General features: G+C 40.0%; 1 protein-coding gene across 1 annotated transcript in view; it reads left to right on the top strand.

Annotated features, from left to right (window-relative positions):
• Positions 1 to 17,318, top strand: part of ANK3 (ankyrin 3) — an 889,892-nt gene that overhangs the window by 796,014 nt on the left and 76,560 nt on the right. Inside the window, 1 exon segment of the mRNA XM_030203110.1 lies at positions 9,559 to 17,301. Within this exon segment, the coding sequence (XP_030058970.1) occupies positions 9,559 to 17,301 (7,743 nt within the window).

Genomic DNA, 17,318 nt, shown 5'->3' with positions numbered 1-17,318 from the left:
ATCTGGTGTAATCTGTCAGATTGGTGGAGGGTGATCTGGAGGCTCAAGATGAACTAAAAGAGGTGCACCAGGGAAGATATAACTCACCAGGGTTCAAGGCTGTGAGCATGTACTTGCAATGATGTCACAAGTGTCTACTGGGAGCATTTAAAATCTGGTGTACTCTTTGGTACACTGCCATGAGCACACACCCGAAGGGGTGTGCCCAAAAGAGAACACCCTTTTGGTGTGGCTTTGGAGCCCCAGTGAGCTCAACGGAGCAGTGGAAGAGTGTGTGACGTTTCTCACATTTACTGGGTTTACGTTGGTATTGAAATGGGGACACAACCAGGCTAATCCATACGAATAGGTTCTTAGTTCCTTCACCATCTTCTTTGAAGCTCAACTCTTCTTGAAAGAAGCAACTGTATCTTGGAATTCTTTGCCAACAGATCTTAGGTTGGAGCAAGTTCATTTGAAATTTTGTAAAAAGATGAAATTTTGGTTATTTCAGAAATATTTTTCCTGTTAGGTTATTGTTTTTTAAACTTCTTTGTAAAATGCTTGCTAATACTAACTCTTGCTTTGTAAACCATTTTCAGCCATTGGTTGATACACTATATAAAAATGTTACGTTATGTTAAGGAAATCTCTGAGCCTCATTGGAAATATTCAAGACCCCATGGACTCTTTTTTATTTTTTATTTTTTTGTGGTTCCTCGGGTAGCACTGGAGACTGAGATATCTTCTCAGTTCAATCAATGGACCTGATGAATTGAGATCATTGGGAATAGAAGAAGTTTCCCTGATTCTGGTACCTCGCACACCACTTCTTTATCCGGTAACCAATCAAACCTGTGCTGGGTTGGAGTGATAGGAGGTTCACGTCCTTCCAATTGCATAGATGAGTCTGTGGAGATTGGGAAGATCATGGAACTTAATAGGGACAGAAGATAAAAATATAGGGGCTACATATGTATCTCTTCCTGTGGATTTAGATCCTATGAATTTGGCTGGGGCTACGTCTAACCCTGTTATTTTTGTTGGAGCAATGGGATCTTAAACTTCTGGACAAACTAGGGATAGGCGGAAACGTCATTAAGTGGATAAAAAGTTTCATCACTACCAGAACATACCAAGTCAAATCAACCGCATCAATATCATCTGCGTGGACCTCACAATGCGGAGTCCCTCAAGGATCGCCTCTATCCCTGATCCTTTTCAACATTCTGATGATCCCTCTGGCTAAGTCCCTATCCAAAGCTGGCCTAAACCCTTTCATTTATGCTGATGATGTCACCATATTCATACCTTTTCAATCCAACCTTGCAGAAATCTCTGATAAAGTATCTACTGGAATGAACATCTTAGCCTCCTGGGCCAATGCCTTCAAAATGAAACTGAACAAAGAAAAAACTCAATGCTTAATCCTCTCTTCAAGACACTCCAATCTACTCCCAACCACCCTAATCACCCCCGATGTTACAATTCCAATATCTGACAACTTGAAAATCCTAGGAGTAACGTTAGACAACCATCTAACTCTAGAAACTCATGCAAAAGCCATAATGAAGAAGATGTTCAACATAATGTGGGTATTGAAAAGAGTAAAACCATTCCTCCCCAAAAAAACGTTCCGCAATCTGGTCCAATCAACAGTAGTCACCCACGCTGACTACTGCAACAGTATCTTCATTGGATGCAAAGCCCACATTCTAAAAAAAACTCCAAACCACCCAAAACACGGCAGCCAGACTCATTTTTGGTAAATCTCGGTTCGAAAGTGCAACACCTCTCCGTGAAAAACTCCACTGGCTCCCCATTAAAGAATGAATAAACTTCAAAGTCCACACACTGATCTACAAGATCCTCCATGGAGAATCTCCAAATTACATGACCAATTTAATCGACCTTCCAGCCAGGAACAGGTCCAAATCCTCTCGAACATATCTCAATCTTCACCTGCCTAATTGCAAAGGTCTCAAATACAAAACCTACTATGCATCCAACTTCTCAGTTATAGGCAGCCAACTTTGGAACACCACACCAAGATTCATCCGAACAACAAACGAACACCTACACTTCCAAAAGATGCTGAAAACATACCCCTTCAAACAAGCCTACCCAAACAACCCAACTTAAGTTATGACTCTAACCCATACCACTAACATTAAACATGCCTCAATCCTTCCCCCACATCTCTTCATTTATCCTTCTCTATAAAACTGTATTATTCTAATGATACTTTTTAACCATACATTGTAGTACCTCTGTGATACTTTGTACCCTTAAAATGTGCTATCCCTGTGTTACTATGTACCTAGACATTGTAAGCCGCACTGAGCCTGCTATCGAGCGGGAAAGAGCGGGGTATAAATGCTATAAATAAATAAATCTGTTGATATGCCATTAAAACCACCTAGAGAGGTCTCTGACTTAGAATTTTGGCATTTAATTGCTAGAATGGAAAAGACTTTGTTTAGATGTCCATCATATTTGTGTTCGTTTTCAGGCCACACAGAGGGCAACTTGTCAGCAGCTTATTTATTTGAGATTTGCTGTATCACCTTTTCTGAAAGACAGGTCAAAGTGGTTTACACTGCAAACTTTATGATAAGGAAAGAAAGCTGAAATCCATTCTCAGCTAAACATGTATACCGTGCTTAAATATAGATTATAGACCAGAATTAATTCAAACATGTTCATGGGTAGAATCATTTCCAGTCACCGAGATCCCCAGTCCAAGTTTACAAGTTTATTTAAAGACTTTATATCCTGTCTATCAAAGGGTATTTTCTGAGCAGCGTACAACCTAGTGTGGGAGAGAAGGAAAGAGGAGGGACCTAGGAAAGCAAGGGGGTGGGAGAAAAATACCAGGAATGGTCTGTGTTTGTCAAGCATACTCAATTGTCAGCATAAGTATAAAGGAAAGTTTTCAGGTTCTTCTTGTACTGAAACAAGGATGATGTGGATCTATCTAAGGGGTTGGGGTAATGCATTCCATAATTCAGGGCCCTGAAAAGAGAAAATGGCATGTCTGGTGGAGTCAAAAACCATTTCATGAAAGGTATGAATAATGAAGCGATTTTGTTGGAAGGAGCAAAGTAATCTGGATGGAAGGTAGATGGTCAGAAGCCGTGATAGGAATAATGGCTTGCTGGAGCAGCAGATCTTGTGAACGAGAAATACGATTTTATAAGTTATGTGATGCTAGACAGGCAACCAATGGGCTGCTTTTAGAAGCGTAGTTAGGTGGTCATATTTTTTATGGCCTGTAATTAATTTAATAGCAGTATTTTATATCAGCTGGAGACGTTTAAGATCTCTAGCCTTAGTGCCTTTATACAGTGCATTACAGTAGTTGAGGTGGCTGATAATTAACAAGTGAATAAGGCTATTTTTTGCGGGTGCATGCAACAAGAAACGCACAAAGTGAATCATACGGAATTTGAAAAAGGAAAGTTTTACAACTGAGGACATCTGAGCAGTGAAGTTTAATGAGTTATCAATAACTTCTAAAATTCTCGTGTTGCTAACCAGCAGAACTGGGATAGAGCAGAGGAGGATAGGTGTAAGCGTTTTATGTAGAAGGTTGGTGAAGGGGAAAGTCTTTAATTTATTGGGGTTAAGGCAAGTCTGCTAATCTTGAGCCAGGTCCATGACAATTTGTTGTATATATCTAGGATTTGAAGGGGATCTGAAGAATCTAAAGTACAGAGAACTTGTATGTCATCAGCATAATCAAATGTTGTAAAATCTAAAGATTGGAGAAGAGTTAAAAGGGGAGCCAGAAAAATGTTGAAGAACGTTAGAGCTAGTATAGACCCTTGTGGGACTCTACTAGCTAAGGTGAAGGGATGGGATATATCACTATTAAATTGGACTGTGTAAACATGGTCAGAAAGGTAAGATGTGAACCACACGAGTGCAGTGTCTTTCACATCTATTTATTGAAGTCTATGAATGAGGATAGTATGGTCGACTAAGTCAAAGGCAAAAGATAGATCAAGAACTGATTTGGATTGATCTAAATGGTAGTAGATGTAAGTGAGAATGCCTAATAAGGTTGTTTCAGTATTTTGTGAGTGTCTGTTCCATCTGGTTAGGATGGAGGACATGCGTGAGGGGTTTTTTATCCAGAAAATCGAGCAAGTGGGAGTGAACAAAGGATTTGACAATTTTTGTGTCAAAAGGATGATTAGCAATAGGGCAATAGTTGTTACAGTCATTAATGGGTTGGGAAGGATCCATGATTTTGATTCTTATCGTGGCAGTTTTCCAAGTGTAACCCAGGTCTCACCCATGCGCTAACTCCAGCCCTGGGCCACAAAGCAGAGTTCAGTCAGTTCAGTTTCACATTCACAGCTACTCTCACCTCACACATCCATTCCACTTCGCCTGCAGTTGAACTTGAGAGTGGGTCTATGGTCCATCCAGAATAGCGATCTGGGAATTTGGGAGGCACTTGTACCCTCATGCTCAAAGATACACTGTAGTCACCGCTTATGCAAACTCAAGCTGTTTATTTCTTCCAACTCTGCAACAGGCAGTACTTCAAACCTTTATTAAGCAGTCCAAACAGCATATAAACTTCAACATAGAGCCAATCCTTGTGGTATTCCTCAGAGGAACTCTTATACCACTTTTCCTCTCAGGTATATTTACAGAGATAACTTGTGGGTACCAAATATGTATACATGTACAATTCATCTGTCCATGCCTATCCTGCAGGGTGGTGCTATTCTCAGTGCCTGTTTCTCCTCCTCTCAGCACAAATTCAATCTGTGCAGGCTCAGACCCTCTTCCAGCGATGACTGCCCTCTAGTCCTACCCTTGTATTGGGACTGAGCTGTCCCTAGCTCCAGTCTCCTGCTTCTGTGCTGGGTCTCTCCTTTGCCCACCTGTAAGCACACACAGTATCCCAGTTGCCACTTTCAGGAGCTGCAACCAGTTCACAGTGTAATGGGCAAATAGAGGAACTGCCTTGCAAAAAGGATGTTTGTTTAACTGTTAATGCCTTTTGTTGGTTGCATTTCATCCATATGGGACTTGAATGAAAACATTATTACTTAGGGACCTCTTTACTAAAGCTTAGCACGCGCTACCGGGCATTAGTGTGTGCTAAATGATAAAAACCCATTATATATCTAGGGACTTGTTCAAATTTTGCATACACTAATTTTGTTAGTGCACTCTAAGCTTTAGTAAAAGGACCCCTTAATTTCTTCTTTCTTGTGCACTTTGTGGATGTTTCTTTATGTGTGTTAAGACTGATGTAATTTTGAATTTCCTGATGTCAAAATATACTAACTATTGTTAAATTATGAATGGGGGGGGGGGGGGGGGAACCAGGGTCCTAAAATGACTCCCAGTAGTATGCCAATTCTTCCTCACAAAACTACACTTGCTCCAAAGAAAGTATACATGGGGTGTACTCTATGCACATACACATGTATATTTTATAGAACATATCTGTACATTGCAGCTTCAATCAAATTACACATCCAGGAATGCCCACATGCAGACTTAGTAGAAGCAGGTACAATTTTGTGTTGCATCTACATTTTGGGGTGAATTCTGTATATGGCGCCACAGAAATTGGCGCTGAAAAAGCGCTATTCTATAAACTGCATGTAGGTTTAGGTGCAGATGCCCTTATTCTCTACATGTGTAACTTAAAGGAATGCCCCCCCCAAACCCGCCCACGACCCTTCCATTTGCACACACCCTTTTTTGACTTGCATGTAAAATTTTAGTGCATACATTTCAATTAAACCTAATTAGTGTCAATAATTGCTTGTTAAAAAGCCAATTACTGTCGCTAATTAACTCAGTATGCAATTAAATTGTGCACACGTAGTGGGTGCATGCCAAACTTTGTGTGCACAATTTTTATTGACTGTATTCATGGCCTGTGCAGTTTTATAAACATGCATTACACGTGGAAAGGATGTTATAAAATGACCCCTTCCCCCATTGTGTATGACAACTTAGCAATATATGGGTTCATTCTCCATAATCCCCCATAACCTGAAAATTTTTAGAACAGCAAACACAGTTCACTTAGGAGGGTATGGGTAGACCTCAATTCCCATGATTCTGCCACTGCCTAATGGCCACTGAATCATTCCCTACCAAGAAATTGCAAAAACAGCCCAAGCAACTGCCACCTCTGCAACCAGGCTATGCAAGGCAGCTGCTGCTTCTCTCTCTGCCAGCACCCACTGCGTTTCTCCTCTGCTAGCACCCACACAGATGTTCTGTTTCTGTTCCCTGCTGGTTCTTATATGGGGCTGCCACTTCTCTCTGCTAGCTCACATACAGGATCTTTGAAGCTGGCCTGATTGCACTTCGGCTTTTAAATATAATTTGGTCTCGATGTTGTTGTGGAATTGAAGCACTTATCAGCATATAAAAATGTCGGAACCAGGGGAAAAGGGAGTAGCCTAGTGGTTAGAGAAACAGGCTAAGAATAAGGGAAACTAGGGTTCAAATTCTGTTTCTCCCAGTGACAGTGTTTGTGATCTTGGGCTTGTCACTTCATCCTCCATTTCCTCAGGTACAACTTAAATCATAAACTCACTTGAGCAGGGAAATAATTTGTGTACCCAATTGTAACTCACTTCGGGGCCCTTTTATAAAGCGTCAGCAATCCCAACACGGGCTTACCATACGCTAAATCAGAACGTATGGCATAACCTGGCAGTAATCAGGCATCAGTGGATGGCAGTGAGTGCTTCCTGCTGCATGGCCATGCAGTTAGGGTTATCTTGCCGCTGTGGTAAAAAAACGACCACCCTCGATTCTGTATGGCCATTTTTCCTGCAGCTTAGTAAAAGGACACCTTGGAGCTGAGATTTGGAAAAGGCAAATAATTGCAAGTCCAATATTTTGTAAAGACCACCAAGAGTGCTGATCCTTAGCATAATATCTATATCTATTTATGAATCTTACAATAACACGCCGAGACAGTTAAAGGTAACTTTTTTGTTTAAAAAGAAAAAAATAACAATCCAAACAAAAATAAAGATCAAATAAGGTTCACGCCTTCTATGTGCTTTTTTTTCTGGTCCTTGTGCTTTGCAGACAATCCTGCTTATTTTCGAATGAGGCCGGCCATCTTCCAACACAAATAGGGAGATGGCCGGCCATCTCCTAAACCCAGCCAAATCGGTATAATCGAAAGCCGATTTTGGCCAGCTTCAACTGCTTTCCGTCGCGGAGCCAGTGAAAGTTCAAGGGGGCGTGGTTACCAGATGGCCGTCTTTGGCCGATAATGGAAAAAAGAAGGCCGGCTCTGACGGGCACTTGGCCGGCTTTACTTGGTCCATTTATTTTTAGGACCAAGCCTCAAAAAAGTGCCCCAACTGAGCAGATGACCACCGGAGGGAATTGGGGATCACCTCCCCTTACTCCCCCAGTGGTCACCAACCCCCTCCACCCAAAAAAAAAATTATAAACATTTTTGTGCCAGCCTCTATGCTAGCCTGAAATGTCATACCCAGCTCCATCGCAGCACTATGCAGGTCCCTGGAGCAGTTTTTCGTGGGTACTGCAGTGGACTTCAGGCAGGCGGACCCAGGCCCATCCCCCCTACCTGTTACACTTGTGGTGATAAATGTGAGCCCTCCAAAACCCACCTGAAACCCACTGTACCCACATGTAGGTGCCCCCCTTCACCCATAAGGGCTATGGTACTGTTGTACAATTGTGGGGAGTGGGTTTGGGGGATTTTGGGGGGCTCAGCACCCAAGGTAAGGGAGCTATGCACCTAGGAGCAATTTGTGAAGTCCACTGCAGTGCCCCCTAGGGTGCCCGGTTGGTGTCCTGGCATGTGAGGGGGACCACTGCACTATAAATGCTGGCTCCTCCCACGACCAAATGACTTGGATTTGGCCGGGTTTGAGATGGCCGCCATTAGTTTCCATTATCGGCGGGAAACCAATGGCGGCCATCTCTAACGCCGGCCCAAATGTTGAGATTTGGCTGGCTCTGACCGTATTATCGAAACGAAAGATGGCCGGCCATCTTGTTTCGATAATACGGTCGGGTATGCCGCTTTACGGGGCCGGCCTTAGAGATGGCCGGCCCCGTTCGATAATGCCCCTCCATGTGTCTTTACACACCTTCCCCTCTTCTCTCCCTTTACCCATAGAAAGCCAAAGCAGTTTTCGCAAGTAAAATTCAGGTGGATGCACTTAGAAGATGGCAAAGATTACACATTTTCTTGTGATCTTGTTTATCCTGTCTGAATATACCTTTCCATTTACTGATGTGTTGATTTTACAACAGAGTAAAAAGCTTGCAGTTTTCAATTACGATCTTAAATCTTTGATATAATGTGGGTATTTCCCGTTGGGTAGGATTTATTACATTGTAATTGGAGATTGGTTCAAAATCTGGCAAATTTGGTAAAAATCATCAGCCTTGGTATGATCAGGGATTTAAAAAAATATATATTTTCTCCAGATTGCTGGTGTGCATGGGGCCTCATTTGAACTTCACTGCTACTTTTAAACAAGGGAGGACTTTCACTTGGCAAACTGGAAAATAATGTTATAGAAAGGGCAACCATTTATATAAAAAAAACTATTTCTTAAAGAAAGAAACCAGTAAAAATTAAAGTAATGTGTTTGTAATGTGAAAAAAAATCAAACCAAACTTTGATAGAAATGATGTACTCTTCTTTTAAAATGCATTTTGATTGAAAAAAAATGGTATTTTGCTTATAAAATGTTACATCCCATATGCTTGTTTTGATACGTTTTGCATGAATAGGTCTGAGCTTGCACACATTTACCAAAAGTCATATTTTACATTTTTCATGTTTTAACAAATGCTGTTAAACTCATCTCATATAGCATTTAACTTTTGGTTTGATCATTCAACAAGAATATCGCATGAAAAGTGTGACATTTTTAAAATTTTAAAAACCATCTCAAATTAAGAAAGTTCTTGGTTCTTATTGGCTTTGTGATTGTGCAGCGTTCCTGGGTCATGCATGAGAGGTAGTGTGGAACTTATGCCAATTACTTCACAGTTTGCCATTACATGCCTGACACCTACCAATAGTTCGGATTCTGCATGAAATACTTTGAATGGTTTATTGTCTACTGATACAGTATATGCTCCTTTATGGTTCGACTATAGATCAAACGAGTAATTTTTAAGCAAATTAGCATTAAAGAGACAGACTGGGGTAGCCAGTAATATATCAGAACTTCCACATCAGAAAGTCAATAGGAAGTAAGAATACACATTTTATTTTTGGTTATTATTGTAAACATTGTGGTGTCTGTGTCTGTTTTCTCTGTTTTCCATTGTTTAGGAATGTAGTTGCTTTGTGTGTGTCTGTATTTCATGTTTTATTTTTGCCCCATTCACCTCTGACTGGATCATTATCTTTTTTTTTTTTTTCCTCATCTCTCTGCATCCATTTCATTTGAATTTTGATTAAAAAAAACTGTGCTTGCTTTTACAACAATATTGCAAACTTTACTGACCAATTTTTTCTCTGGTCTCTCTATTTTTCAATCATTTTCGTTGATTTTACATTTAATTTTGCCTTAAATATTAAAGAACCCGTTGAGCGGAGTGCAGGAGCAACACGATCCTTACCGGCTCCATATTCATACAAGCCAGTCTTTCCAACAAGACCATACCAGTCATGGACAACTGCTCCTATTACAGTGCCTGGACACAGCAAATCGGGCTTTACTTCCTTATCAAGTTCTTCCTCTAATACTCCAACAGCATCACCATTAAAATCTATTTGGTCTGCTTCTTCTGTTTCACCTATCAAATCCACTCTAGGAGCTTCTACAACATCTTCAGTAAAATCCGTTAGTGATGTAGCATCTCCAATTAGAACATTTCGGACAATTTCTTCACCAATAAAAACTATTGTATCACAATCTACCTATACTATTCAGGGTTCCTCTGGTTCACCAATCAGAGCTCCAACAATAACTGAACCTGCATCTTTAAAGGGGCTTGGATCTGCCTCAACATTTCCCTCTAGGACATCTCCCGTGACTACTGCGGGGTCTTTATTGGAAAGATCGTCTATAACCATGACACCTCCAGCATCTCCTAAATCAAATATTAATATGTATTCTTCAAGCTTGCCATTTAAATCAATCATCACATCTGCAGGACCACTTTTGTCTTCACCATTGAAGTCAGTTGTCTCTCCTGCAAAGTCCACAGTTGATGCTTTGACTTCTTCAAAAGTCCTAGTGACATCACCTCTCTCTTCTGTGAAAAATGGAACTGGACAAACAGAAGTAGTCTTAGTTAATGGGTCTGCTTCACCTCTGAAATATCCTTTGTCTGCAAATTTAATGTCAGGAACAGCAACCAGTTTGCAAAACAAAATTTCTGCTGCTGCAAAACCTGCAAGCTGTACTGTTCGTGCAGTTACTGATGCAGCAGAGAACATTTGTCCTGCTACTGTTAGTACCACAGTGCCATATTCCCCATTCAGGTCATTTTCGTCCTCAACACCTTCAGCTTTTCAATCAATAAGAACTCCTACTACAGGCACACTATACACATCCCTTAGGTCATCAGTATCTGCTACTACCTCATCAGTAACGTCATCAACTATAACAGTACCAGTATACTCTGTAGTCAATGTTTTGTCAGACCCAGCATTAAAGAAACTCCCAGAATCTACTTCACTTACAAAATCAGCAGCTACGTTGTTGTCACCTATTAAAACATTGACTACAGAGACACGCATTCAGCCTCCTTTTAGCCGAACTTCATCTCCAATAAAATCTTCCTTGTTTCTTGCACCCTCTGCTCTTAAGTTATCCACACCATCTTCCTTATCTTCCAGTCAGGAGATATTAAAAGATGTTGCAGACATGAAAGAAGACTTAATAAGGATGACCGCAATATTACAGACCGATACCACAGAGGACAAGCCATTTCAGTCTCAGCTAACAAAGGAAGTTAGAAGTGATGATGAGGAGCCCTTTAAAATTGTTGAGAAGGTGAAAGAGGACTTAGTAAAAGTTAGTGAGATATTAAAGAAAGATGTGTTTCTAGCAAATAAAGAATCAGATGTATTAACAAGTGATAAAGGGCACTCACCTGAAGAAGAATGGGTAGAATTCAGCAGTGAAGAAATTGAGGAAGCAAGGCAGCATGCCAATAAATGTCACCCTATATCTGCAGCAGAAAAAGTACAGACAAAGGGTAGATCTATGTCAGAAAAGGATTATAACTTATCAAAAGTCATTGATTATTTGACAAATGACATTGGTAGTAATTCATTTTCCAATCTGAAATATAAGTATGAGGATGGAAAGAAAGATGGTGAAGAGAGGCAAAAAAGAATTTTGAAACCAGCAATTGCTTTACAAGAGCATAAACTGAAAATGCCTCCAGCTTCTATGAGGTCATCTGCTTCTGAAAAGGAATTATGTAAAATTGCAGATTCTGTATTAGGGACAGATATTATTTTAGAATCTCCTGATGATTTTTCTCAACATGACCAAGATAAGAGTCCTTTGTCTGACAGTGGTTTTGAAACAAGAAGTGAAAAAACCCCTTCAGCCCCACAAAGTGCAGAAAGCACAGGGCCTAAACCACTTTTTCACGATGTACCCATTCCTCCCGTGATTACAGAAACGCGAACTGAAGTAGTTCACGTTATCCGTAGCTATGAACATTCATCAGAAGAAATTCCAGAATCGCAAAGTGAGGAACCTATGTCATCGAGGCCAACACCTACAGCTAAAGAGTTGGAGCAAAAGCCTAGGGGATCAATTAAGGAAAAAGTTAAAACGTTCCAAATGAAACCCAGTAGTGAAGATGATGACCACAAAAGTGCTTTAAGCAAAGGTGTACGTGTCAAAGAAGAAACACACATTACTACTACCACTAGAATGGTTTACCATAAACCACCACCTAGTGAAAATACATCAGAACGAATTGAAGAAACAATGTCTGTTCATGACATAATGAAAGCTTTTCAGTCGGGACGTGACCCTTCGAAAGAGCTGGCAGGTCTGTTTGAACATAAATCATCAGTAGCCTCAGATGTTTCAAAGTGTGCTGACATTTCTCCACAACATGCAGAGAGGGACATCAAATTGAAACCCAAATTGGAGCGTATTATAGAGGTCCATATAGAAAAAGGTAATCAAGTTGAGCCTACTGAAGTCATTATTAAAGAAACCAAAAAGCACCCAGAAAAGGAATTGTATGTTTATCAGAGAGACTTAAATCAGGGAGATACTAACAATAAAGATGTTCTGCCAGTGAAACATGACACTTTTATTTGTTCAGAAGAACAAGGTCAGCTGGAAGAAGAAGAGCTCACAGCTGAAGAATCAATTCCTTCCTACTTAGAATCTTCAAGAGTAAACACACCTGTGTCTCAGGAAGAAGATAGCCGTCCTAGTTCAGCTCAGCTTATATCTGATGATTCATATAAAGCGCTGAAGCTCTTAAGTCAACACTCAATAGAGTATCATGATGATGAGCTCTCAGAACTAAGAGGGGAGTCTTATAGGTTTGCTGAAAAAATGCTTCTTTCCGAAAAGTTAGATGTGTCTCATTCTGATACAGAGGAATCAGCTTCTGACCATACTCTTCCCCTTAGTTCAGATTTGCAGGGCTCTGATAAATCCTTCAGAGAAAAAGTAATTACTGCCCCCAAAAGAGAAATTCTCTCCAAAATCTATAAAGATGTTTCTGAAAATGGTCTAGGTAAACTACCTAAAGATGAGCATTATGATAAAGTGACAGTTTTACACTATACTGGAGATATTAGTAGCCCAAAGCATGCAATGTGGATGCGCTTTACTGAGGACAGATTAGACAGAGGTAGAGAAAAGTTAATATATGAAGACAGGGTGGACAGGACTGTTAAAGAGGCAGAAGAAAAGTTGACTGAAGTATCACAGTTTTTTCGTGACAAAACGGAAAAGCTGAATGATGAACTACAATCTCCAGAGAAAAAGCCTCGTCCTAAAAATGGCAAAGAAACACATTCAGGTCAAAGTTCCACAAGTAGTAGTCCTGAGAAGATAATGTTGACTACAAGTGATGACTGGACTAAAATGCGACAGTATGGCCAAGATGGAAAATGTTTTTCTATAGCAGATGAAAGGAAAGCTTCTAGTTTACCTAGCAGTCCAGAAAGAAGAATACTGGCACAGCAGACTGAGGACTATAAGAATACTATAGAGCACAAAGGAAATGGGCGACAGAGTAAAGCGTCTGAAGGTTCACAATTTGGATTTCAACTTAAGCAATCAAAACTGAATTCAATTAGATTAAAATTTGAGCAGAGTTTAAGTCCCAAAGGTAAAGATAGTCCTCAAGATGATAAGAAGCAAGCAAGTCCATCTAAAATTCCTGTTAAGAAATTGCAAGAAAGCAAACTTCCTATTTTGCAGTTTTACTCAAAAGAAAAGCAACAAAAGTCAATTGACCAACCCAGTGGAAAAGTGCTTTCAGCAAAAGAAACTACTTCACTGAAAAACAAGGATGATTCTGCTCTATCTAAAGAAGTTGCTACAGAAAACAGGTGTAGTTCAGGTATAAGGAATCAGAGGATGGAAAAATCAAGAAAAATAGCACAAGATGGTTCTTTTGAGGAACAACAGCAGAACAAAGACTTGGTGTGTACTGCCTATTCAGAATCTGGGACAGAATTAGCCGGGGACAAAAGAATGTATAGGACTTGGGAGATCCCTGGCATGTCTAATCACAAACCACATAGAGAAAAACTTACCCATGTGCTTGTTCAAGATGCTGTCAAAGAAACTAACAACTTCCATCATGACCATAGTGAAGTTAAAAAGCAAGACATTACTGCTGTGACACAGAAAGAGCAAACATTATCAACAAATGAGTCTCAGTCAAAGGACACAAAGCAAGCTTGTGTGCTGTCTCCATCAAAGAAAGTTTTGTACACAGAACTTGCTATGAAAGACATGAAACACACCAATGGAGTAGTGGATATGACTTTGAAGAAAAAGGAAGGCTTGAGTGTTTCACACATCCCAGTCAGAGTTATTGAGGAAAGGAGGACAACGCATGCTTCTGATGGCCATGTGGATTTATCAAAAGAATCAAAACTGGAACTGTTGTCAGCCAGAGATTCTGCATTAAATTTAAGTAAACAGAAGGTTGATCCACAGCAGTCTCTTTCAGTGGAAGATGGAAAACATAATCAATCAGACAATAATAAAATGACCAAACACCAGGGTTATATGGGGTTAAGTCCTTGTTATGATGAGACAGAAACATCCCCCACTAAATCTCCTGACTCCCTAGAGTTTAGTCCAGTAAAAGAATTCTCCTCAAGTGAGGTATTTGATCCTTCACCTGTTGATTATTTAGAAAAAGTTACATTGTTAGCAAATAAAGACAAGGCTAAGGAGATAAAAAATTTACCAGTTTATATTAACGTTATGCAAGTAGAAAAACAGCATGAGAAAGAGGTGCAACAGGGGAATTTTAAAAGAGTTCTAAGTCAGGAAATTAGGACAGTGCAAGAAACAAGAGGAACAGTTTATACAGTTAAACCACAAAAACAGCCTCCATCTCCCCAAGGTAGTCCAGAAGATGACACACTAGAGCAAGTATCATTTATAGACAGCTCTGGTAAGAGCCCCCTAACACCAGAAACCCCCAGTTCAGAAGAAGTGAGCTATGAATTCACATCCAAAACACCTGACTCACTAATAGCCCACATACCAGGCAAACCAAGTCCCATACCTGAAGTTTCTGAGGAATCAGAGGATGAAGAACAGACTAAGTCATCTTCTATAAAACATACCACTGCAGAAGCCACAAAGACAGATAGCAAAATACATAGCAATAGTAACAAAGACTTTAACAAAAAAACAAAAGATAATAGAGTTGCCTATATTGAATTTCCCCCTCCACCTCCATTAGATTCAGAGCAAGCTCTCTCAACCAAGCAATATCATTGTTCTACTGACAGAGAGATGGAAATGATAGAAGTGAATCTTCAGGATGAACAAGAGAAGTATCTTTCAGCTGATCCGGTTATACGAGTACAGCCACCATCTCCCATACCCTCTGGAGCTGATATCAGTGATTCCAGTGAAGATGAATCAATCTTTCAACCTATTCCATTAAAAAAGTATATATTTAAGCTGAAAGAAGATGAAGATAATCAGAAGAAAGTTTCAAAATCTAAAACTTCAGGGAAGAATGGTAACCATAAAGAAATGGGACATCTAGATACTGGAAAGGCCAATGAAATTGATGTTGGATTTGATGCACCACAGAATGATGCAGTACAAAATGGGAACAATGATCAGTCTATTACTGAGTGTTCTATAGCTACCACTGCAGAATTCTCACATGATACAGATGCTACAGAAATTGATTCTTTAGATGGTTATGATTTGCAAGATGAAGACGATGGTTTAACTGAGAATGATTCTAAACTTACAAATCCAGTAGTAGAAACTAAAAAAGATTTGTGGACAACGGAAGGTATATTAAAGCCCAGTGATCGAAGTTTTAGCCAAAGTAAACTTGAAGTCATTGAAGAGGAAGGAAAGGTAGGAATTGAAGAATACAAGCCATGCAAAAAAATCATAACCCCTGACAAGAAAACCGAACAAGTGGATAAGAAATCGGGCGCACATTTTTTCACTTTGGAAGGAAGACATCCAGATAGAACTGTATTTCCTGATACCTATTTCAGTTACAAAGTAGATGAAGAATTTGCAACCCCTTTTAAAACAGTAGCTACCAAAAGTCTAGACTTTGATCCATGGTCTAGTAAACCGGGGGATGATGAGGTGTTTGAGGCAAAGTCAAAAGATGATGAGCCTAAGCCTTTTGGTTTGATTGTAGAAGACAGATCTCAAGCAACAACACCAGATACAACACCAGCCAGAACCCCAACAGATGAAAGCACTCCTACTAGTGAGCCCAATCCCTTCCCATTTCATGAAGGGAAGATGTTTGAGATGACCCGCAGTGGTGCAATTGACATGAGCAAGAGGGATTTTGTTGAAGAAAGACTCCAATTTTTCCAGATTGGTGAGCATACTTCTGAAGGGAAGTCAGGGGACACTGGGGAAAGGGATAAAAATACAGTCACTGCCATCACACAGCCACAGTCAGGGGACAGCACTGTAGAAACAAAATTAGAAAGACTAATAGAGACAGTTGAACATAAGCCTATCTCCCAGGCAAGTGGAGAATGTCTGGAAGCAACATGTAGTAATGCACTGGAGAAATCATCAGCAAATGTAAATACTTCTAAAGTTGATCCAAAATTACGCACGCCTATAAAAATGGGAATTTCTGCTTCTACCATGACTATGAAGAAGGATGGCCCTGGTGAAGTGCCAGATAAGCTAGAAGCTGTGATATCAGGGTGTCATAGTTTAGAAAATGGAAATGTAGGGGTGTGTGGAAATTTAACTATTAGCCAGAAAATTATTAGGAAGATAGAAACTGTTAATTTTAATAACAATAACAATTTGGATTCTTCAGCTCGTAATGTAAGTAACACTAGTAGTGAATTGCTTAGAATGTATTCTGAAGACAAGCATCCCATACAGAAGCCAAATCAAGTAAAATGCAGTTCAGAGAAATGTAGAGAAACCATTCAAGGACACTGTACAAGAGATAGGCAAAAGCAGCATGGAGATCAGCAGAAGTCTACAGATTCTGTAAGGTTTAAACCAAAATCAAAATTACCAGTAAAGGCCTCCTCAGTAAAAGGGGTTATTCCTCAGAATAGTCTTTTGAATGCAGGAGTGAGCAAAATGCGACCGGTTAGTAAAAACAATAGAACAAATAAAGTTGATCCTTCCCCCTCTGTAGAGGTAAAGTCTAAGATTCCAGTGAAAAACACAGATAGAGGTAAACTGGCCATCCCTAGAAAAACAGCAGTGCAGAAACAGCCAGGGCAGTTAGAAAAAAAACAGCCAGACAAAGGAAAGGTGAAACAGGTCCCTTCCAAATTACCAGTAAAGGTAAGATCATCCTCTGCTTCCACTACAACAGTTAAAGTAAGGAAAAATCAGTTTAGTGAGGTGTGTAAACATTCTATTGAATATTTTAAGGGAATTAGTGGTGAGACATTAAAGCTTGTGGATCGTCTGTCTGATGAAGAGAAAAAGATGCAGTCAGAGATGTCCGATGATGAAGACAGTACGTCAAGGAATACATCATTATCTGAAGCCACTCAAGTTTTCCAGCTTTCCATTACAACGAGGTCTGCTAGAGATATGAGAACAGAGGCAGCATCTTTAAAATCAAAGATTGAAAAGGCCGACAGTGAGAGAAGGAGCAGTAGAAGGACTGGTGAGAATGAAGGCAGT

The sequence above is a fragment of the Microcaecilia unicolor genome, chromosome 5, assembly GCF_901765095.1.
Source record: "Microcaecilia unicolor chromosome 5, aMicUni1.1, whole genome shotgun sequence".
NCBI lineage: Eukaryota > Metazoa > Chordata > Amphibia > Gymnophiona > Siphonopidae > Microcaecilia > Microcaecilia unicolor.
Note: the sequence above shows the minus strand (reverse complement) of the source record. Positions and strands in the feature narration are given on the sequence as shown.